Genomic DNA, 23,130 nt, shown 5'->3' with positions numbered 1-23,130 from the left:
TTATTCCCATGGAGGCAATTTGTTTTACTGTCAGTCTTTTCTCTTACTTCTTGCTTGCATTTCATTACTTTAATTAATCTTTTTGAGGGTAGGCAAATAATAAGCTTTGCTTCAGCCTACCCCTTTTTCGGTCTAGATGTTATTTGTTTATTTGTATACTGGAAATTTTTTTGTTATGTTTTCTTTGAACAGTGTATTCATTTTCTTGTTGTCAGTTTTATTCTTTGTTTTTTATTTATTTTTTTGTGCCATGACCGAAAATAAACTAAACTAAACTAAACTAAACATGTTCATTACTAGTGTGGAGCCATTTAAAAGGGAAATAAACAGGCTTTCTAGTGATATAAGATGTATTACCAAGAAGCATTGTTACACCAAATAACAATAATAATAATAATAACAATGATATACCATACACAAACGACAACAATAACACAACAGACGCTTACCTTTTAGCTGCGTTGAGGAACCGAACTAATACATTTGTTGAGATATAATCTCCCCGAGACTCAAATCGTGAAATAAATCTTAATTTTGTTGCAATCCACGTTGCTCGTCTCTCCACTCTCCAGCGTGCAGACTCGGGGGTTAGAGTTCAAGCAGTAAAGCAACTTCCGGTCCGGGCCCGCCAGCGCCCCCTGGCGGCGGGAGCCAGAAACTGTGTTTTAGAAAAGAAAGAAAGAAAGAAAGAAAGAAAGAAAGAAAGAAAGAAAGAAAGAAAGAAAGAAAGAAAGAAAGAAAGAAAGAAAGAAAGAAAGAAAGAAAGAAAGAAATGAGCCAGAAAGAAAGAAAGAAAGAAATGAGCCAGAAAGAAAGAAATGAGCCAGAAAGAAAGAAAGAAAGAAAGAAATGAGCCAGAAAGAAAGAGGATTTCAAACGTTTTTTTTTGTCTCTACAAAAAAAACTGCAAAAAAATGATTAGCTGATAAATCAAAGTATCTTTTATTTTAATCTCTTTCTGAAATGTCGATGCTATTTGCCTTAAAATGACTTACTGTTTTTGTCATTGATTTTATTTATGTTTACCTTATTGTTTGTGTGTATGTCTCTTGTTCATACCTCCCAAAATATGTTCTATTTTCTTATATTGTGTTGTATTTACCAGAGGTGGGAGGAAGTCATTGTTTTGCTAGTCACAAGTAAGTCTCAAGTCTTTGCCCTCAAGTCCCGAGTCAAGTCCCAAGTCAAGACTGACAAGTCCCAAGTCGAGTCGCAAGTCCTACACTTTGAGTTTCGAGTCCTTTCGAGTCATTTTAACAACAGAGTAATAATATATTAAATTTACACAGATCATGTATGCTTTTAAAATCTATATTTATTTATCAAGACAAATGATAAAAAACAAGTGCCATTGAACTTTACAAGAAAACTATTGCCGACATTGCACTATTAACCAGTATCATTTAACATTGAACTCATATTCTGCAAGAATATTCTTCCTTTTAGACTTTTTCTTCACAGAATAAACAAAATTTGATAAAGTGCAACTGAAATTAGTAGTAAAAGTACAAAAGTACTGACATTATATTTCCATAGCATATTTCACTATAACTAGCACCACAGCAGTTTCTCACCCATCTTGTATTTATATCATATTGTCCGTGTCCGTATTTGTGTGTGTGTGTGTGTGTATGTGTGTATGTGTGTATGTGTGTATGCATGTGTTTGACGGAGAGGGAAAAACATAAATACATGAACATAACAATGAACGGGGTTGAATATTTTCTGTTATTTCAGGGCCCTATGCTGCATTGCACTTGCAAAAGACCAAATTGGCTAAAAGTCTGTCAGTTATTTGTGCACGATGGGGCCGTAGAATGATGCCACCATGGCTGAAAACTTGCTCCACTGTAAGCTTTTTCAACCAGCAGAGGGCGCTGTCGCCCAATCTACCCACATATCTTTCAACGTGCTCACAACGACCACTCACATCCTACAGCTTTCTGCACGTGGTTAAGGCCCTTTAACTCCAACAAATAAGCGCTTTTACATTATTATCACCAACAAATCAATGACTTACATTCAACTCTCACGCACAGCATTCCTCTGACAATTCTACAAACTAAACCTTTTACAATTTTACTCGATTATTTTTTTAATCCAGCAGGTACACCTGGGGCCTGTACTACGAAGCGGGATTTGGGGTTAGCGAGGTAACTTCAGGTTTAACCCTGGGTTTTCAGGACTACGACGGTGGTTTACTTCTTACCGGGGTACATCGCCATGGTAACTTATGCTGAACCGCTAACCTGCTCCGGAGCAGGTTATGTTCGAGATACAGATCGCCGGGTGTAAAAGCACCACCCACTGACCAATCAGCTCTCTTGGAAAATGGCATGCCCTTTCGAAGAGAATCCAGTGGAGCTTGGTGCGCGGATCGTGAGAGGATCCCTCCGAAGAGAACGCGTATTCAGGGACCACCAAAACCCCTTTGCTTTCCCTGATGAGTACCTGTATGAACGATCCAAAAAAATCAAAAAAAAAGGAAAAAAGGAAAAAAAGAAAAAAGAGGTGGAGGAGAAAATAAAAAATAAATCAATCAATGAATAAATAAAACAAATCATCACCCAAAATCCGATGTACAGTCAATCCAAAACTAATACCAATTAAATAAATAAATCAAGAAGAAATCAAAAAGAAGATGCATTTGTAAGGGGATAGCAAAAAAGGGATTTTCAATTTCGTCCCTCGAACATTCTGAGAAGTCACTTTAAAATACTAAATACCCCCCTCCTGAAAAAATAAAAAATTAAATAAAATAAATAAAAAAACCCAATTCTTTGGTACAGCATCAGCACAAGTTATCGGTCAACAACAATAGTTATAGAACCAATATATACAGGACTGTCTCAGAAAATTAGAATATTGTGATTTTCTGTAATGCAAACACAAAAACAAAAAAATGTCATACATTCTGGATTCATTACAAATCAACTGAAATATTGCAAGCCTTTTATTATTTTAATATTGCTGATCATGGTTTACAGTTTAAGATTAAGATTCCCAGAATATTCAAATATATGTTTATATCCCTATGAATTTACGCATTTATACAGTCAGCGATCTTTTGCTAGCTGTCTTTCCTGCATTTTGCAGCTGCAACTGTGTTGCTTTTTGCCTGTATTATATGCCTATACTCATCATATTTCCGTAAAATTATTGTTTGCTCTTCGCTACTGAAATAAGCGGCTCTGACAGCGGACTTCTCCATGCTTGCGATTGGTCATGCGCTGAAAACACCGCCCTTTTATGTGCACGCGCTCATATCCAGATTGGAGAAACCTGGGTCGATCTACCGAGTTGATAACCACCGTCGTGTGACCGCTTAGCGTGATTGCAATTGTCCCGCTTAGTGAATCTGGATAAGGAAAAGATATCCTGGATATGTTGAACTTGCTTCGTAGTACAGGCCCCTGATGCCACTTGCTCCAACAAAGCACAACCAAAAACGTAATAATGGCCAATAACGTAATAACTGCCAATAACGTAATCATTTTGGCCATTTCAAATGTAATAAGGCCAATAGTGTAATAATGTGCCAATAATGTAATAAAACTTTTGAGCCAATAACGTAACAACTTTTTGCCGATAATGTAATAAGGCATTACATTATTGGCTGGTTATTACATTATTGGCCTGGTATTAAAAAATGATTAAAAAATTATTACATTATCGGCAAAAAGTTATTACATTATTGACTCAAAAGTTTTATTACATTATTGGCACATTATTACACTATTGGCTTTATTACATTTGAAATGGCCAAAATTATTACATTATTGGCAGTTATTACGTTATTGGCCGTTATTATGTTTTTGGTTGTAACACACCTCCCTCACAGCCACTATGTGGGGCTGCCAAGATGGGCATAAATGTGCAGAAATCGTGGCATATTGGAGTCATCCGCAGGCAGCCCTCACTTGGATGAACTGTGCCGGGACACAAAAAAATCCTGATTTATAAAACCATGTGCACGCACATCTGCACGCAATGTTCCCTTTATAAATCATAGTCCACCTGGAAGGTTGCGCACATGAATTTGCCTCATATCCCGCCCTCTACACGCCCACTTCATACCATGAATGGTGAATGCAAAGTACTTCATGACTGTATTTGCATATGAATGAGCCTGCTGAGCATGCGCAGCGCTTGTCTGAAGTCTGTTTCTGCTGTGCGTCAGGATGAATGAGACGTGTCGAGCCACCGTGCCACTAAATTTCAGAGACCGAGATGTTGTGGATGAGGTGGAGGCAGGAAAACCACATTATTTGGTGGTCACAGTAGCGGCATCACTAACAAAAAGAAAGCGAGTGAGTGGCAGCACGTCGTTGCTGCTGTAATGGCCGTGGGTGCCACGGACAGATCTGTGGCAGAAATAAAAAAGAAGTGGTGTGATCTGAAGGTGGAGGCCAAGATGAGAGTGGCCCAGCACTTATTATTATGTCTTCAGTCACTCTCCAGTTGTCGCGGTAGGTGACCAGGATAGTATATTCCAGTTTCATCATCCCATATATATTTATTCATTATTAAATTTCAGATTTGATTTCTCGCCTGTCGGTGTTTGTCTGATGTCACCTGTCATGTTGCCTCTTAGTTTGTCTAGTTATAATGTTGCTTTTTGTGCATGGCTTTTTATTCTGTGTTTAGTTCTTTTGTCTTGTTTGTTTTTGGCCTGTTAGTGTGTTACTGTGTCTTGTGTTATTAATGTTAATGTTACTGTGTCTTGTGTTATTAATGCTGATGTTACTGTTGCTGCTTCATGTTGTTTCTGTTTTCGTTTGTAGCAATTGTCTGTTGTTGAGCTTATCTTAACCTGTGTGTTTATGTATTTTAGCTTAGTTTTTTACCTCTTAATCTCTATTCTGATATAGCCTTTTTATTCGGAAATGTTTTATTGATTGTAGCTAATAATTCTTTCTTTTAGGTTGACTATTTTGCGCGTCCCCTTCATCTGATTGGTCCATATTTGATAGTTCTCCAAAAGTCACCAAATTTCACATGCAAGCCAGGCCTGGCGATAAATTTGATATTTCATGGTTTGCATTAATGGGCGTGGCCTAGAATACCTAAAATACTTTTCTCTGCCATAACTTTTGAATGGTTTGACATAAAGAGTCGTGGGTGGTGTCATGTGACTCGGTATAGAGTCGCACTTTTTTTCGTCCGTTAATGCGGCCCGAACCGCAACGTGCACCCATGCATGCCATACATCGTTGGATGCGTCTCCATCATGCCTCGCTGGGCATTACTTTTCTCCATAATAGGGGTTACTGTGGCAACGCTAGGTTCCAAAAAGCAAAAAAAAAGGCGAAAATTCTCACGCTTATTGCTCGGCCGAACTTTATCGTAGAGACATCGTTCAAACTTTCAAACACTCGGCCCGATTGGCAATAACGGACTCTACAACCTCATTATGCTAATTATTACAGTTTTTGCGATATTGACCTTTCATTTTTTTTAAATTTCTGTTTGAATTTGGACGCTTGTTGCTAGGCAACAGGTTATCGTAGAGACATCGTACAAATGTTTCCCGACTCGGCACGCTGTGGACTTCAACATACTCAAATTTCATGAAGCTGGGATTTAAGGAAAGTTTAATGTAAAATCCATGCCAAATGGCCCCATTCATTCAGATGGGTTTTTTACCATGGTGGAAAAAAACCTATCCGTTAACATAGCCTGAACCGGAACATGCACCCATGCATGGCATACATCGTTAGATGCGTCTCCATGTTGCCTCGATGGGCATTACTATTCTCAGTCAAAAGCGTTACCGTGGCAAAGCTAGATGCCAAAAAGCGCGCCCCATTAATAACTATTGGGAGCACAGGAATGAATGAAATACAAGCGTAAAAACAACTCAAACTGACATAGAACCACCCCAAACACAAACACTACAGCCCCAAACCAAAGCAGCGAGAGGGGACGAATGGGCGGTAGGGCATGCCCATATCAAAATTTCCTGAAATTTTCTAGTTGTTTTTGTTTTTCTAAGGCCATTCTTTGCCTGCTTCCACCTTATTTGGGGAGGTATCTCTCTCAAAAAAGCACTGGGAGGCAGAATCTTCAGTCGCAGGACTTATTTTTATTGACTGTACCAAGGGTCCGCACTGGACAAGGTAGCAGGGCTTCCAGCTCTGCTGCCCCCTCTGCTTGGAATGAGTTGCAGAACATTTTAAAATTGAATAATCTGGTGTCACTTGATGCTTTTGAGGTTCTTCTGAAAGACTTGGAAGCAAGTACAACCGGCTGTAGATGCTTTGACTGCTGATTTTGTCTGTGGTCTGTATTTCTGATTTGTTTTTAACTGTTTTGATATTGTTTGTTTGTGCAACTTTGTGTTTGTGATGCTGCTGGTCTTGGCCAGGATTCTCTTGTAAAAGAGATTTTTAATCGGTGCCCTGCGCTACGTCTAGGTCAGGGGTCGGCAACCCAAAATGTTGAAAGAGCCATATTGGACCAAAAACACAAAAAACAAATATGTCTGGAGCCGCAAAAAATGAAAAGTCTTGTATAAGCCTTAGAATGAAGGCAACACATGCTGCATGTTTCTATATTAGTTATAACTGGGGGAAGATTGTTTTTTCATTATGCACTTCGAGAAAAAAGTCAAAATTTCGAGAAAAAAGTCAAAATTTCAAGAAAAAAGTCAAAATTTCGAGAAAAAAGTCGAAATGTCAAGATTAATGTTGTGATACAATCTTGACAAAAAAGTTGAAATGTTGAGAAAAAAATCTAAATGTCAAGAAAAAAGTCAAAATGTCGAGAAAAAAGTCAAAATTTCGAGAAAAAAGTCGAGGAAAAAGGAAGAAAAAAACAAAAAAAAAAGAAGAAAAAGGAAAAAAGAAAGAAAAAAAGAAAAAAAGGAAAAAAAAGGTCAAACATTTTCTAAAAAGCTCCAGGAGCCACTAGGGTGGCGCTCAAGAGCTGCATGCGGCTCTAGAGCCGCGGCTTGCCGACCTCTGGTCTAGGTCAATGGAGAAAGAGGGTAGAAAGAAGCACAACATTGTTCCACTTATTTCATCGTTTCCATAGTTCAATCTTGCTTTTACTGAAAATGATCTTATGGTCTTTGTAAAAATTAAGCAGCACTTTTGCAGTTGCTCCTCGAGGTTTTGGTTAAACTAACTTTCAACTCTGTTCTTGTGATTCCAGCTGAAGGACTCGGGGTTCCCGGAGGGACTTTTTATACAAGCCCTACTTTGCTTGTGACAAGAATGAGAACATGGCGCCAACTTCCTTATACAACCAGGACTTTGAGGATGGAAATCTTCACAGTCCTTCCTCAGCCTTCTCATTTCCAGCCCTCCTGATAACTGGATCATCATCAGTCGGGGTTAAAATGGAAAAACAAATACATTTTGGTAATTGTGCATCAGAAATCATCTGTGGGCCTTTTTCTTTTTTAACTTCAGTTTGGTTTGGAAGGAGTTAAAAGAAAATATTTAGGAATTTAAGTCATCTTCAGGATAAATCTGAGGTTATATTCATGCGTTCTTGGTCCTCTGGGTTTTACTACAAACCCAACCTCATGTGGCGAGGGCAAATTTTTATTTTGTAAGGTAGTTCCCAACCTTTTTGTTGAGCTGACGTAAATCTGCTCGTCCCCGTTTGTTTTCCTCTTCAGTGCAAAGGTTCCAGTGGATTGGACTTTGATATCTGGGGGACGGAACCAACCTGTGCAGAAGAAACTGTCTCTGGACACCACCGAAATACTGGTTCTAGTGGTTCTAGTGGTTCTAGTGGTTCGCTCTCCACAGTCTTTGGTTCTGGTCTTGTCTCGGTCTTGGGTCTCCAGGTCTCTCCAGGTCTCGGACTCAGATAATTGAGAGTCCGTTGCACCGCGGGGACAGAATCTGGTATCAGCAGTTCTTCCTCTTGTTAAAGTACAGTTTTGTAAACTGATTTAATGTTTTGTTGCATATGCATGTGTCTATATTTAATTAGTTTTGTGTTTATAACGACCTTGTTTGAATAAATATATGGATAATATTTGCATATCATTGCGATTGATTAAGGCCCCGTTTACACGGAGCAAAAACTGAGGCGTTTTCATGCGTTTTGGCCGTTCGCTTACACGAAAACGAAGCTCAAAGTCACCAAAAACGATCATTTCTGAAAACCCCGGCCAAAGTGGAGATTTTTAAAAACTCTGTTTTCACGTTTGCGTCTAAACAGAGGAAAACGGAGATTTAGGCTTCAGAACGTCACATTATGCAACAGAAAAGTCACCAGCGTCATGTGTGCGACCTGTGTTTACAATTAGTTTGGCCACCGTCAATATTTCCTTGTATTTTACCTGTTTTATATTCTAAAGTCACACTTAAAAGTAACTCCACTTCTCTGTCACTCCAAACGAAAGACTCTCGTTCCGTCTTGGAAGTAAAGCCTGAATTATGGTTCCGCGTTAAATCGACGCAGAGCCTACGGCGTAGGGTACGCTGCGATGCGCGCCGTACGGTGTGCGTCGCCGCGTACCCTACGCCGTAGGCTCTGCGTTGGTGTAACGCGGAACCACAAATCAGCCTTAATTGGAAGTTACACGTGTCATTTGTTGATGTTTTTTCCAGGATTCTGATTGGCTGGCATGACGTTAACAGCGTTTTCATGCGGGTCCGTGTAAACGAGGATATTTTTGAAAACGTAGAGGGGAAAATATCCGTTTTTGTAAATACCCGGCTACGTGTAAACGTGGCCTAAGCATCAGGTCCATTACAGTGAGGCTGATATACGGTGTAATCTGATTACTATAATGGTAAATAATGTAATTTCAATCTTTAATATGTAAAATTCAGGTTTCATCTCCAAATTCAGTCCAATTTAAATCAGTAACATTTACTATTCATGACTTTTCTGAGGGGGAGGGGGGTGTTGGAGCTGGTTATTCTGCTAGAGGACTTTGGGACTAGTTAGTAGTCGTGTCAATCCTTAAAAGCACTGGAGTCAATCCTCCAATAGTGTAGAAATAGCGGTAGTGCAGTCGCCACACATATCTGATCTCAGCTGATGGATGGAAACATTTCTAGTGAGTTCAACATCATCATCCACTTCTTTGTGTTATTGAGCTGCAGTTGAAAACAAGCTCATATGGAAACTAGCTGAACCAGGATGATGGAATACAATCACGCAGGATCAGGATATTACCAGGTTTGGTCTCGGTCTTTAGCTGAACTAGTCCTGGTCTTGATTCTCTCTGGTCTTGGTCTCGGTTTAGGAGGTCTTAACTACAAGTCTCGGTCGTAGATACTGATGATCAGTACTGGAGTTGAGGGGGGATGAGGGGGGATGGCATCCCCTCATGAAATAAAAACGGTCCAAATCATCCCCCCTGTAAAACTGCCATCCCCCTTTCCATCCCTTATGTCATTTCATCAATGAATGTGGTTTTACTGCTATTTCAACATTTAGAGTCATCACCAGAAAAATAACTTATTTGACAATTTTCACCTGTTTCAAGTAAATTTTCCCTTGAAATAAGTAGGAAAATCTGCCAGTGGAACAAGATTTATCTTCTTATTACAAGCAAAAAAACCTTGTTCCACTGGCAGATTTTTCTACTTATTTCAAGTGAAAATCTACTTGAAACAGGTGAAAATTGTTGTTTTTTCCAGTGATGATTCTTGATTTAAGTGTAATGAGATTTTCTTTTACTAAAATGAGACATTTTAAGTAGAAATAAGACAAATATTCTTGTTAAGATTGTGAGTTTTTGCAGTGATCCATGTTACTTATCCTGTGAAGGACAGGGTCATATTGATAAGTTCAGAAAAGTGTTTTTTATTGTTGTGTTTTGATGTATTTGATGTAAGCCCAGTGGATATTTAAAGCTTACAGAAGGCTGCATTTAACTGCTGCTATGTCATTCCTGCAGTATTTCTGCAGGTGTTTTGGTCACTGCTATTATTTGTAATATATTATATTATTTGTAATCAGCACAAATTATCTGTCCCCATATGATAAAATCCTCCATCCCCCCTGATTTTTTTTTACAACTCGAGTACTGCTGATGATCCCGACCCTCTTCTGCTCCTGCTCTCTGTTCTTCCTCCATCTTGCCTCCATAATTTGTGTTTTCAATTTAATCAGGCAGATCTACCCGGCTATGTCTTCTTAAATGTTAAATACTATAAAAGACTGTCAAAATCAGAGACAGAAAGGAGCCTCTGAATTGATCAGAAACTGCTGCAGAAAAGCAATCCAGATGTGCTCTTAATATTCATCATTACTTAACATTTAATTATATTTGAACAGGGTTCATGCTCGGGGCCTGTGAGAAGCACGGACGTGATAAAATAACAACCACAACCACACAAAAAGCAGCTCATACCAGATTCACCCACAATCTCTGCCACTTCTCTCCAGAGGCGTCTCGCTATGACGTCGGTCGTATGAGGACGGGAGGCTTGAAAACTACAATGATAATTGTTTCCCCTCCATTGACTGCAGATGTGCGCGTTCAAAACAAAACCACCCACTTTCACGTTTAACCAGCCTGGGCTGTAATATTTCATTGACTCCAACTGTGGCGTAGCCACAACTTCAGCTGGCGCATGCGCTGACGCTAGGGTTGCCACCTTTCAGAAATAGAAATAAGGGACGCCCTGATTTCAGCAGCGCAGGAGCCAAAAAAAAAGCCCCAAAACTTCTAAACTGAATAAAAATGTGTTTATTTTATATGAAAAAACTAAATGCTTTGGTTTAAAGTGCTTTAATAGCATTGAACTTGCATGACTGTATAGACAGACAACCATACTAGCAACTGAAATATCCTCCTATGCTGTGTATGTCCACATCAGCCCAGATGTATAATATAGCTACAGGTGAAGAATATGGTGTAAAAGTTAACTTATTTCAATAATTCAACTAGAATATGGTGTAAAAGTTAATTTATGTCAATAATTCAACTAGAATATGGTGTAAAAGTTAATTTATTTCAATAATTCAACTAGAATATGGTGTAAAAGTTAATTTATTTCAATAATTCAACTAGAATATGGTGTAAAAGTTAATTTATTTCAATAATTCAACTAGAATATGGTGTAAAAGTTAATTTGTTTCAATAATTCAACTAGAATATGGTGTAAAGGTTCATTTATTTCAATAATTCAACTAGAATATGGTGTAAAAGTCAATGAAATACGGTACAAATCGTGTCCCGTATTAGTTCAATACGGGACGCAACATTTTTTTCTCAAATAAAGGACAATTCCGTATTTTACGGGACGGGTGGCAACCCAGCTGACGCTGAGAAAAAGCTGAAGATCCACACAACTTTGGATGCTGTGAACGCTGCATCCCAGAATTATTTCACTGTCAGAAAGAATTATATTCAAATTACTACTCATCTATCTGTCTGTCTTTTAGGGCTCCGGCCAACCCACTTAAGCAGAAACACATTTCCCCTTGTGATTGATATTTTTTTATTTTTCTTCTGTTGCATGAATGAAAAATGTGAAGGCATGGTTTGATATCAATATGTTATCATTAAACCTAACTAAAACTAAGTTCATAATTTTTGGCACTAGAAAATAAAAAATCAAATAACAATTAAAATTAGTGGTATGGAAATAGAAAGAGTATATGAAAATAAGTTCCTGGGGGTAATAATTGATGATAAACTTAGCTGGAAATCACACATAAATAGTGAAAAATCAAGAATGTCTAAAACACTAGCAATATTAAATAAAACAAATTATTTTTTCTGTCAAAGAGACAGTTTTTGATGTATAACTCACTCATAGTTCCATACATGACTTATTGTGTGGAGGTTTGGGGTAACGCCTATAAAACAAATACAAACCCTATTTTCCTGTTACAGAAAAGAGCTTTTAGTATAATTAATAGATCTGACTATTATAAACCAACAAATTATCTCTTTATTAAATATAATACCTTAAAAATCCATGATATAGCCGAGCAGAAAACTGTTCTATTTGCCTTTAAAGCCCAGCAGAAACTGCTACCAAACTACATTCAGGACCTGTTCCAGATAAAACAAAACCCGCTATGACCTGAGGGGGAAACTCATGTTTGAGACGACGACAGCAAGAACTAATATTAAAAAGAGATGTACATTAATTAAGGCTAGAGAAATTTGGAATAGTTGTAATAACAACCTAAAAATGTGTCGTTCTATCCTCAAGTTTAAGAAATTGTTTAAAGAAAATACTGTAAATAAATATAAAACACTATAGTTATAAAGTATACTATCAAAAACATTCTAGAATGTGAAACGTCAATTTTATATTTTGTCTTACTTATTTTTGTCTTCTTTATGTATTGTTTGTTTCCACGGAGTAAAAGCTAATGTCTCATATTTTGCTGATCTTAAGATAAAAAGGGTCGGCATTATAAGCTACGGCTTCAGCTACACCTTTTCGGCAAAAGAAATGTAGTTTTTTTCTTTCCTTTTCATCTTGTTCTGCAAAAAGTGTGTACAAGCCGAAATAAAGATTCATAACATGACAATGAGAACTGCAGTGCTTGGATCGGCCACGAGGGGGCGACATACACCGCTATATCCACCTAAGCATGGCGGCACTGGAGATATTTGACCCCAAACAGGCAAAATAAGCCTCTGAAGACACAGCTGAAACAATCACATATGACCATTAGATTTGATTATTTTAAAAAGATATCTTAAAAGACAATGCTCCACAATAGAGCAGTGGCGTCAATTCAGTGGAAGCTAAGGTATGGCAAGGTTACGAGTCACAGAACTTAACTAGAGTATCAATCAACACGTCCAGCAAATACTCATCACAGAAGTCTATGTAGCTTATCTGTGTGGTCAAGAAAACTGGAACTTTTTCAAATGCAGTCTCACTCACTGCAAAAACTCAAAATCTTACCAGGAATATTTGTCTTATTTCTAGTTAAAATGTCTCATTTTTAGTCAAAAAATCTCATTACACTTAAAACAAGAGTCATTACCAGAAAAATAACTTGTTATTTGACCATTTTCACCTGTTTCAAGTAAATTTTCACTTGAAATAAGTAGAAAAATCTGCCAGTGGGACAAGATTTATCTTCTCATTACAAGCAAAACAATCTTGTTCCACTGGCAGATTTTTCTACTTATTTTAAGTGAAAATCTACTTGAAACAGGTGAAAATGGTTGTTTTTGAGTCTTGTCTTAAATGTAATGAGATTTAAAAAAAAAAAGAGACTAAAAATTAGACATTTTAACTAGAAATAAGACAAATATTCTTGTTAAGATTTTGCCTTATGTTCCTGGCAGAGCTCTCCGTTCTCGGAGTGCAGGTTAATCGTAGTTCCTAGAGTATCCAAATGTAGATTTGAGGTTTAGAGTTTTTGCAGTGTATAATAACTAGTGAAATCGATCATGTTGTTCTTATTTGCATTTGTAGTTATTCCATAAATGTATTTAAAAAAACAAACATTTACATTTAACCCTTGAAGCAAAGGTGTGGCGGCTGCCGTACCTTCATACCCAATTGACGCCCCTGCAATAGAGAACAACAATTCCCGCTCATTTTTACCCCTGATAAGTAGAGAATATTTGGTTATCACATATTTAAGCAAGACGTTCCCTGGGACCTGCGTACATGATTCAACCAGCACTTGTGATGCCACGACACGTCAAATCACCGAAGCTTAAATAAGATTAATGTCTCTGAGTCACCGCAGATGGGGAGACTGCTGGATTTAAACTCGGCATTAAAATATTGTCACAGCATTTTGAAATGTAAGCACATAAGTGTATTTACACAACAGGTGTAAAAAGGCGATCGTAGTCACATAACAGAACCGTGTTGTAACGTTGTCTCACGGCAGCATCTTTGTTTGTTTTCATCCACATTGTCCACTGGAGAGCCGGAGCTGCAGGAGCTGCAGTCGGCTCTGGTGTCCGACTTGAATGTCAGCCAGTAACTTGGTTTTCCTCTCCTTTCTTCCCCTCTGACAGGTGGAAAGAGAAACCCACGGAAACGGGACATTGTGGGAGTGAATTTCCTTTTGAACGTCGTCTTCACGGCAACATTGTGCTAGTTTGCCGGCGGCGGTCTCACCGTTATCAGGGAGGATATCGTGTGTGAGGGGACTGGAGCTGCCATTTAAACCCTCGTCTCCTCCATCACCCCCCCCAGAGATGCTGAGCCGCCTCGACTGAGGAGGAAACCGCTTCAGACGGACATTTATTGTACAGCAAAGGCCTTATTATCAGTACTGGAGTTGAGGGGGGATGAGGGGGGATGGCATCCCCCCTGAAATAAAAACGGTAAAAATCATCCCCCCCTGTAAAACTTCCATCCCCCCTTTCCATCCCTTATGTCATTTCATCAATGAATGTGGTTTTACTGATATTTCAACATTTAGAGTCGTCACCAGAAAAATAACACCAGAAAAATAACTTATTTGACAATTTTCACCTGTTTCAAGTACATTTTCACTTGAAATAAGTAGAAAAATCGCCCAGTGGGACAAGATTTATCTTCTTATTACAAGCAATAAAATCTTTTTTCTACTTATTTCAAGTGAAAATCTACTTGAAACAGGTGAAAATTGTTGTTTTTTCCAGTGATGAGTCTTGTTTTAAATGTAATGAGATTTTTTATTTACTAAAATGAGACATTTTAACTAGAAATAGGACAAATATTCTTGTTATGATTGTGAGTTTTTGCAGTGATCCATGTTACTTATCCTGTGAAGGACAGAGTCATATTGATAAGTTCAGAAAAGTGTTTTTTATTGTTGTGTTTTGATGTATTTGATGTAAGCCCAGTGGATATTTAAAGCTTACAGAAGGCTGCATTTAACTGCTGCTATGTCATTCCTGCAGTATTTCTGCAGCTGTTTTGGTCACTGCTATTATTTGTTATATATTATATTATTTGTAATCGGCACAAATTATCTGTCCCCATATGATAAAATCCACCATCCCCCCTGATTTTTTTTTTACAACTCGAGTACTGCTTATTATCATATATTTTTATCATAAGACAATGGAAGGGTCATTTTCTTACTTCAAATACATTGGATTTTTATTATGCTGCAAAATACAGATCAATAACAAAGCATTTTATTTACAAATATACAAAAATTTAAGATTATATTATATATTTTGGCTATAAACAAAAGGCTTTGTTCAGAGTTACTCATTCAATACAAAAATATGAATGTCTCATATAAATTATTGCACTTTGCAGCTGCAGTGCATCGGAGATTGCAATCACCATTTAAAAAAAAAATTAAAAAAATGGAAGTGTTCACCTGAAGTCAGATTGTGGAAGAGAGGTTTTTACGAAAAAACACATAATAACAGCTATATGGCACTTTTTTCACCCCATCATTTATATTCCTTGTTCTTTGGTACCTTTTTATTCAGGAACAAACAAAAAAAACCCTTCAAAGTTGCGGAGCACCGTTCGGTATAAATTATCATTGTACCGGGAGTCAATGGAGTTGCAGGTGAAATGTGAATATAAATATCGGGGGTGTTTAATAATATAGTATTTCTGAACAGTGTGTGTTTAACAGAGCCCGTGATGGGGGAAAGGCCTCTGGAGATGTTTCTTCTGTTGCTCCTGGTTTCCCTGACGTTTTCCAGTTTGAAGCCGTTGGCACCTGGTTCCTCCAAGGTTTGTCGGTTAAATAAGACAAATTCCAGTTTGGTCCCTTTTTTTATAAAAAAAATGTACAACCCTGGCTGAGAGGTCTCGTCGAGTCACCTGCACAATGTCTTGAGAAAGGCTCTTAAAAAGGATTAATGCTTTTGCCATGGACACCACAGCTTGTCTTATTTCCGGCTTGAAGGCAAGTTATGGTTTTTAAAAAAAAGGAGAGAAAAAGCGCAAGTTTTTGTTCAGGTCTCTGCAAACATATGTATGTATTAGAGAGGTTTTGCCTTTTCTTTTACTGGAGCCTTCAACTTCTTCAAAGTGTTGTTCTCTGGTCCTTGGAGTCGGGCCTCATAGGTGTCTCTTCATGTGCAGGGCGAGGTGGTCCGACCTGGAGAAGGCCCGGTCGCATTTCTGACACTGGAACGGCCGGTGACCCGTGTGTTTCCTGTAGTGGCGCGTGAGCTCGTCCGAGCGTGCGAACTTCCAGCCGCAGCCCTCCCAGTCGCAGTGGTACGGCTTCTCCCCTGAAAGACACAACAACACAGAGCAGTTAGCGGCGACCCTGAGGTCTAAACACAAGCCTCCCCATCTGCTGAGAAAAAAAAAAAAGTGGTCCGTCCTGTCCTGCGAGTCGTGCAGTAAAAGGCCAAAGCAAATCAGCCCCGGGTTGGTGTTTGAGCAGGGATCAGTATCGGCCTTTTTCAGAGCACCTGCCTAACGACTCCTGCCCTTCTCCCCCACTAACCCGTTTAACTCTGTTCCAGCAGGTTTCTGCAGTTTCTGCAGTTTCTGCAGCTGAAGTGGCCGTTTTAGGCCGAAAACACGCAAGCTCCAGATAACTTTGACCTGTAATCTATATATATATATATATATATATATATATATATATATATATATATATATATATATATATATATATATACATATATATATATATATATATATATATATATATATATATATATATACATATATATATATATATATATATATATATATATATATATATATATATATAGGGATGGGCGGTATAAACTAAAAAATGTATCACGATAATTTCTGCCATTTATCCCGATAACGATAGGAAAAAATACCAATACAAAAATGTCATCAACGGGAATTTTTCTTTCTTTCTTTCTTTCTTTCTTTCTTTCTTTCTTTCTTTCTTTCTTTCTTTCTTTCTTTCTTTCTTTCTTTCTTTCTTTCTTTTTAGGCTCATTTCTTTCTTTCTTTCTTTCTTTCTTTCTTTCTTTCTTTCTTTCTTTCTTTCTTTCTTTCTTTTTAGGCTAATTTCTTTCTTTCTTTCTTTCTTTCTTTCTTTCTTTCTTTCTTTCTTTCTTTCTTTCTTTCTTTCTTTCTTTCTTTCTTTCTTTCTTTCTTTCTTTTTAGGCTCATTTCTTTCTTTCTTTCTTTCTTTCTTTCTTTTTAGGCTCATTTCTTTCTTTCTTTCTTTCTTTCTTTCTTTCTTTCTTTCTTTCTTTCTTTCTTTCTTTCTTTCTTTCTGGCTCATTTCCTTCCTTCCTTCCTTCCTTCCTTCCTTCCTTCCTTCCTTCCTTCCTTCCTTCACGTACGTTGTGCTTGGATTTAACGCAGAACCATAAATCAGCTTTACACAAAAACGTCACGTTATATATATATATATATATATATATATATATATATATATATATATATATATATATATATATATATATATATATATATATATATATATATATATTGTAAATGCTGCATACCTGTGTGTGTGCGGTGATGTGCCTTCAGGTGGGAGCTCTTCGTGTAAGTTTTCCCACAGCCGACGTAGTCACATGTGTGTGTCGCCACTCTCTTCCTCGGCCAGGAGCGCCGGCCACGTTTAGGCTTCGGCTCCTCCGGCAAACAGTCCCCTCCGGCAATCATGAGGGTCTCTGAGGGGGAGAATAACCACCGTTATCCTCAACACATATCCTTATATGATGCTCAAAAGGTATCCTTTCTGTTAATGCCAAGCTTAGAAAAACATAATCTACTCACGATATCAATAATCAAACTAGTGTAAAGGTCAGCAGAGTTTATAGGCAACACCGATGTCTTACAAGACATTTTTGGCTGGTTTACAGGTGAGAAAACCGTCTAAATCCTCTGAATCAGCCAAAGCTTTTAGATAGTGATGCACCGATTGTTCGGTAACCGAAATTGTTCGGCCGAAAATAGCAAAAAAAACACTTTCGGTGTTCGGTGGAATAAGTGGGAAAAAAAACAACAATTTCGGCGTTGTAATATAAGGAAATAGACTGGCCGCTCCCGTAACTGTTGCACACCACAAACATAAATCGTTGGCCAACCAAAAGGTAACCACATAAGAATTTTACCTAAAATTCACCAGGAGGTGGAACCAAAACAACATAATGCTGGGAAATTAAAAGTTAGTTTTTTATGTTCAATAAATATTTTCTACCTTGTAATTTTGTAAAATCATTTTTTCTTTGAAAAGCATGCCTAAATCAAATTTATTTGATTTATGCAATGTTGGGCTGTTCGATTTTGCCCAAAAATAAAATCTCGATTTTTTTCTCTCAAAATCCGATTTTCGATTACGATTACGATTATTTTGTGAATTGACAAAAGGCAAAGAAATGATTTCAAATATGCTGTTTTTTTATTGAACATTTGCCCCATTGAGCTTTAAGTGCAAACTTTGCTCTTATTAAACCAAAAATGAATGAATAAAGTTCAAAACTCTGTAAAATAAGTTGAAAAAAAGTTTTAAAAAATATAATAAAATATAAAGTTTTATCTCTGAAAAAAAAAATCAGCAAATCAGCACTTGCAAACATACAGTAAATTATATTTCCAATTAAATAAAACAAGACATTTTCTAATTAAACTAAACTGGGTCTTTGCATGCTAAATAATAATCATCCCATGAAGGAGGTAGAGGTGTGTAATGTCAGTCATTACATTTGCTATTCACATTTGCAAGTTTTTTGAAAGGAACACGAGCCGGTCCAAGGTAAAAAAAAAAAAAAAAAAAAAAAAAAGGGAAAAATCGATTTTACGATTTTCACGTTTTGACATCGTTCTAATTACATAATCGCGATTACGATTTAGAATCGATTAATCGAACAGCCCTAATGCAATGGTGAAAAAATTGGCAAAATAAATGAAAAACTGCGAAGAACCATGTTCGGTATTGTTCGGTATTCGGCCAAGTGTTTATTATTATTTTCGGTTTCAGCCACCAATTTTAATTTCGGTGCATCACTTCTTTTAGATCCGAGGTGTGAGTGATGCGAGACTGACCTGGGTACTGCATGGCCGGCGCCTGCGGGTAGGAGGGGTATCCCTGCGAGGAGCCGTGGTGGTATCCCTGCGGAGGTAGTGGGATCTGGGTGAGGGGGTGCCCCAGCTGGTGCTGGTCCGGGGACAGGGACGACGAGGAGGAGGACAGCCGTCCGCCGGCCGTGATGGGCCGCCCTCCGCCGGGGAACCCGTGCAGGTCCAGGTGTCCGGGGCGCTGCGGCCCCCCCGGGCCCCCCGGGCCCCCCCGGCCCTGCAGGTTGACCCCGGCCAGGTGCAGGTCCACGGGCTGCGAGATGGTGCAGTTCCCGGGGTTCTCCTGCTTTATCCTCAGGCAGGTGAACGTCAGCGAGGCGCGAGGGGGAGCCGGGTCCGCGCTAACGCTGCCGGCCTTGCTCAGGTTCATGCCCTGGCCGTATTCTCCCATGTCCATGGTCGTCTTCACCACCAGCTTCCCGTCCAGGCTGGTCGGGTGCAGGTACGCGGGGTCCAACTCCGGCCTCATGAGCTCTGCCACAAAACCTCCGGAGGGGGAAACGTCACTGATGTCTGGGATGGTGTAGAGCAGCTCGTTGGCCGAGTCTTGAGGGGAGGAAAGCTGATAAGATGAGGAGAAAGATCCGGGGGAAGGAGACAGCGCCTGGCCGGAGCTGCACGCCATGGCGTCCTCCTCCTGCTGCTGCTGCTGCTGCTGCTGCTGCAGAATACAGTTGGACAATATGAAATCGTAGTCTAAATCCAGGTCTGGCTCGGAGTCTTTCTTGCACATGCTGGTGGTTGTCATGGTGATGGCGGTGGGATGGTCCGGGACGGGGCAGCTACTTCCTGCTGGCACGGTGGATCTCCTAAGATGGAACAGCTCCTCCTTCCATTTCTAGAGGAAAGTTACAGGGACATTAATAATGACCGTATGAGTTTAAATAGACATCGTTTGCCTAACGTTAGTGTTTTTACGGCACAAAACAAAAAAACTAATTTGGCCCATTTTAGGAATGGGCGATATTTTACCGTTCACGATAAACCGTCAAAAAAATTCCCCACGGTAAGAAATTGTATCTCGCGGTAAAAATGATAAAGGAAGGAAGGAAGATGAAAGAAAGAAAGAAAGAAAGAAAGAAAGAAAGAAAGAAAGAAAGAAAGAAAGAAAGAAAGAAAGAAAGAAAGAAAGAAAGAAAGAAAGAAAGAAAGAAAGAAAGAAAGAAAGAAAGAAAGAAAGAAAGAAAGAAAGAAAGAAAGAAATGATGATGAGATAGATTTATAGTTACAAAGGTGGAGTTGAATTAGTATTTTTTTTATCGTCATTTTTATCCTTATCGGGATAAATGCCAGAAATTATCGTGATACATTTTTTAGTCCATTCCGCCCATCCCTAGCCCATTCTACTTTAAAAATAAGAGTTTAAGTAGGGCTGTGCGATTAATCGATTTTAAATCTAAATCGGATTTATTAATCACAATCGATGTTAAAAAAAGGAAAATCGGAAAATGGATTTTCCTTTTTTGCAGCTGGCTGCATTACAGACGGAGCTCGTCTAGTCATCTTTGTTTGGTCAAGAAAATTGTAAATGTTGTCACTTTACTAAACTCAAGGAGGATTTACAGTATCTTTCAATTGCACTTCATTCCCAATAGGGACATTTGTTTGCTATTTTTCTTTAAAAATAAAGATAAAATGTTTGAAACAACTTATTCCATTGTCTTTTGTAGTTTTACCAAAAAAAAATCAAAATTGAAATCGAAAATCGGGTTTTCAGAGAAATAAATCGGGATTTTATTTTTGTCCAAAATCGCCCAGCCCTAAGTTTAAGTGAACAGTCTCTAATTTCCCTTCAGGGATTAGATTTTAAAGTCCAGATGTGTAATTGAGAGTGATTTTCATGACATCTCAGAGTAGGTAAAGCTTCTGGGAACTCAGATAGGCATCGGGAGGGTTTTTTCGGTGAGATGTGTAGCAACGATTGAACCAGTGATCAGATCTGGCATCGGTTTTCCATCAGTTTCCACAGACCAGCCCGCAGTAAAGCCCATTCAGTGTCTGCATGCTTGCAGGAAACCCACTGGAGCCTGCGTAAACTGGTGCACGCCCCAGCAGAGCGTGCTGTCAAGCCCTGGCTGTAGTAATAACATGGGAGCTACAATAGAAAACAAACACGCCGTGAATAGACTACCTGAACCCCCACCCACCCAGCCACCCATTGGTGGACTCAGGGGTGCAGATCCGATGTCAGGATTGGGGGGGAATTGGGGAAACCAACGTGATTTAAATTTTAAATTTTTTGCCAATATGCAACTCATACCAGGCCATAAATTGGTAAAGGCTCGCCAAAAAATACTGCACAGGGAATCATTTCTTGTTTATTTGTCCTAAACAGCCAACAGTGTGTGTCACTGCTTACTTAACTGTTATATTCCTAAATCATAATTTTAAGGGTTTTGGGCATGTAGTGTCTACTCATCTCAAATTCTTCTTCCTTTTATCCTATGGGACGACTTTATGCACGATCAATTGATATATGGATGAAATATGGAGCCCTAAACAAGTTGTTTAAACTAACTGATCATGTTTTAACACAGTTATGGTGTTAAACAGTTCTAAAAAAAAAAAAAAGGACCCATTGCTTTCATTCTGTACACCTCAAAACGCACCGTGGATGTATTATTTTTTTAGAAATATATTTTTAATAAATATTCTACATATTCAACCTTTAAGTCTGAAAATACATTTGTTCAATTTTGAATAATTTAGGGTATTTTTATTGGGGGGACCATTCATGCTTTTCAGAAATTGGGGGGGACATGTCCCTAGGGTTGCCACCTTTCAGAAATAGAAATAAGGGACGCCCGGATTTCAGCAGCGCAGGAGCCAAAAAAAAAGCCCCAAAACTTCTAAACTGAATAAAAATGTGTTTGTTTTATATGAAAAAACTAAATGCTTTGATTTAAAGTTTAAAGTGCTTTAATAGCATTGAACTTGCATGACTGTACAGACAGACAACCATACTAGCAACTGAAATATCCTCCTATGCTACGTATGTCCACATCAGCCCAGATGTATAATATAGCCTACAGGTGAAGAATATGGTGTAAAAGTTAATTTATTTCAATAATTCAACTAGAATATGGTGTAAAAGTTAATTTATTTCAATAATTCAACTAGAATATGGTGTAAAAGTTAATTTATTTCAATAATTCAACTAGAATATGGTGTAAAAGTTAATTTATTTCAATAATCCAACTAGAATATGGTGTAAAAGTTAATTTATTTCAATAATTCAACTAGAATATGGTGTAAAGGTTCATTTATTTCAATAATTCAACTAGAATATGGTGTAAAAATTAGTGAAAATACGGTACAAATCGTGTCCCGTATTAGTTCAATACGGGACGCAACATTTTTTCCTCAAATAAAGGACAATTCCGTATTTTACGGGACGGGCGGCAACCCTACATGTCCCCCCCGTCCCCGTCCCCCCCGGGATTCGCACCCATGGGTGGACTCTTTATATCTGCCATGCAAACACACCGCAGTCTACTCACTAGGTTGGCACTTCCTGTGGATAAACTCCTGTCAATGGGGCCGCTGGCAAACGTGGAAATGGATGGCAGAAGCGTCCCACCTAAAGCCATCTCGACGTCATTCGGAGGCTCCCTGAAAATCACACAGAAAACTTGGTAAATCCGTGCGGACCCGGAGGATCCGGAGGATCCGAGCCCCTGGTGAAGATTCCCGGCCGTTGCGCCTTCACCTCATCAGCTGGTGCGGCGCGTCCTCCCGGCTGCTCCGCGGCGCGGCCGCCACTTGCGCTCTGCTTGAATAAATCCGGGTTAGACTCAAGCTGGACTCGTTTAAAACTCTGAAAACGCTGTTTTCCTTTAATTTCTTTTTTCCCATTTCTTTCTTTTTTTTTGTTTTTTTTTGGTTTTTTATTGGGGCTGGAAGACGCGGACGCGGAGAGGCGACGAGCAGGGGAATCCCTTCCTCCCGCCTGGTGCCGCGCTGAGACCGGCGGCAGTCTGAGTCTGAGTGAGCGAGGACGCGTGAGAGGTATCCTTTAATAACTGGAAGCTTGGGGAAACGCCTTCGTTGCCCGGCGACCAGAGCGGGGGAAAACATTAGAGACGGGAGGAGGAGGAGGAGATGGAGGAGGAGGAGGAGGAGGAGGAGGATGGGGGTAGTTAAGCGTCTGCAGCGCAGAAAGAGAGAGAGAGAGAGAGAGAGAGGTTTGTTTGGATTCATAGCAACGGCGCCAATCCTTACTTCTCCTTCTTGC

The 23,130-nt window shown here is 38.9% G+C and overlaps 2 protein-coding genes across 2 annotated transcripts in view; both read right to left on the bottom strand.

Annotated features, from left to right (window-relative positions):
• nop14 (NOP14 nucleolar protein homolog (yeast)) overlaps positions 1-588 on the bottom strand; it is a 67,115-nt gene extending 66,527 nt beyond the window's left edge. Inside the window, 1 exon segment of the mRNA XM_061733578.1 lies at positions 450-588. The gene's annotated coding sequence lies outside the window, so the exon portion shown is untranslated.
• Positions 589-14,767: 14,179 nt separating this feature from the next.
• klf4 (Kruppel like factor 4) lies at positions 14,768-22,871 on the bottom strand. Its single transcript, XM_061733637.1, has 5 exons — positions 22,606-22,871; positions 22,397-22,508; positions 18,864-19,734; positions 17,318-17,488; positions 14,768-16,105 (listed from the first exon to the last, which is right to left on the bottom strand). The coding sequence occupies exons 1-5, from the start codon at positions 22,749-22,751 to the stop codon at positions 15,930-15,932; spliced, it is 1,476 nt and encodes a 491-aa protein (XP_061589621.1). The 5' UTR covers positions 22,752-22,871; the 3' UTR covers positions 14,768-15,929.
• Positions 22,872-23,130: the final 259 nt, after the last annotated feature.

This window comes from Cololabis saira, chromosome 11 (assembly GCF_033807715.1).
Source record: "Cololabis saira isolate AMF1-May2022 chromosome 11, fColSai1.1, whole genome shotgun sequence".
NCBI classification, from domain to species: domain Eukaryota; kingdom Metazoa; phylum Chordata; class Actinopteri; order Beloniformes; family Belonidae; genus Cololabis; species Cololabis saira.
Note: the sequence above shows the minus strand (reverse complement) of the source record. Positions and strands in the feature narration are given on the sequence as shown.

Coding starts and splice junctions, on each gene's coding strand:
- klf4 (XM_061733637.1), bottom strand. CDS start 22,751: ATGGGAAAAAAGAAATTAAAGGAAAACAGCGTTTTCAGAGTTTTAAAC. Junction 22,509..22,605: donor GCGCCGCACCAGCTGATGAG/GTGAAGGCGCAA, acceptor TGTGATTTTCAG/GGAGCCTCCGAATGACGTCG. Junction 19,735..22,396: donor CCACAGGAAGTGCCAACCTA/GTGAGTAGACTG, acceptor ACTTTCCTCTAG/AAATGGAAGGAGGAGCTGTT.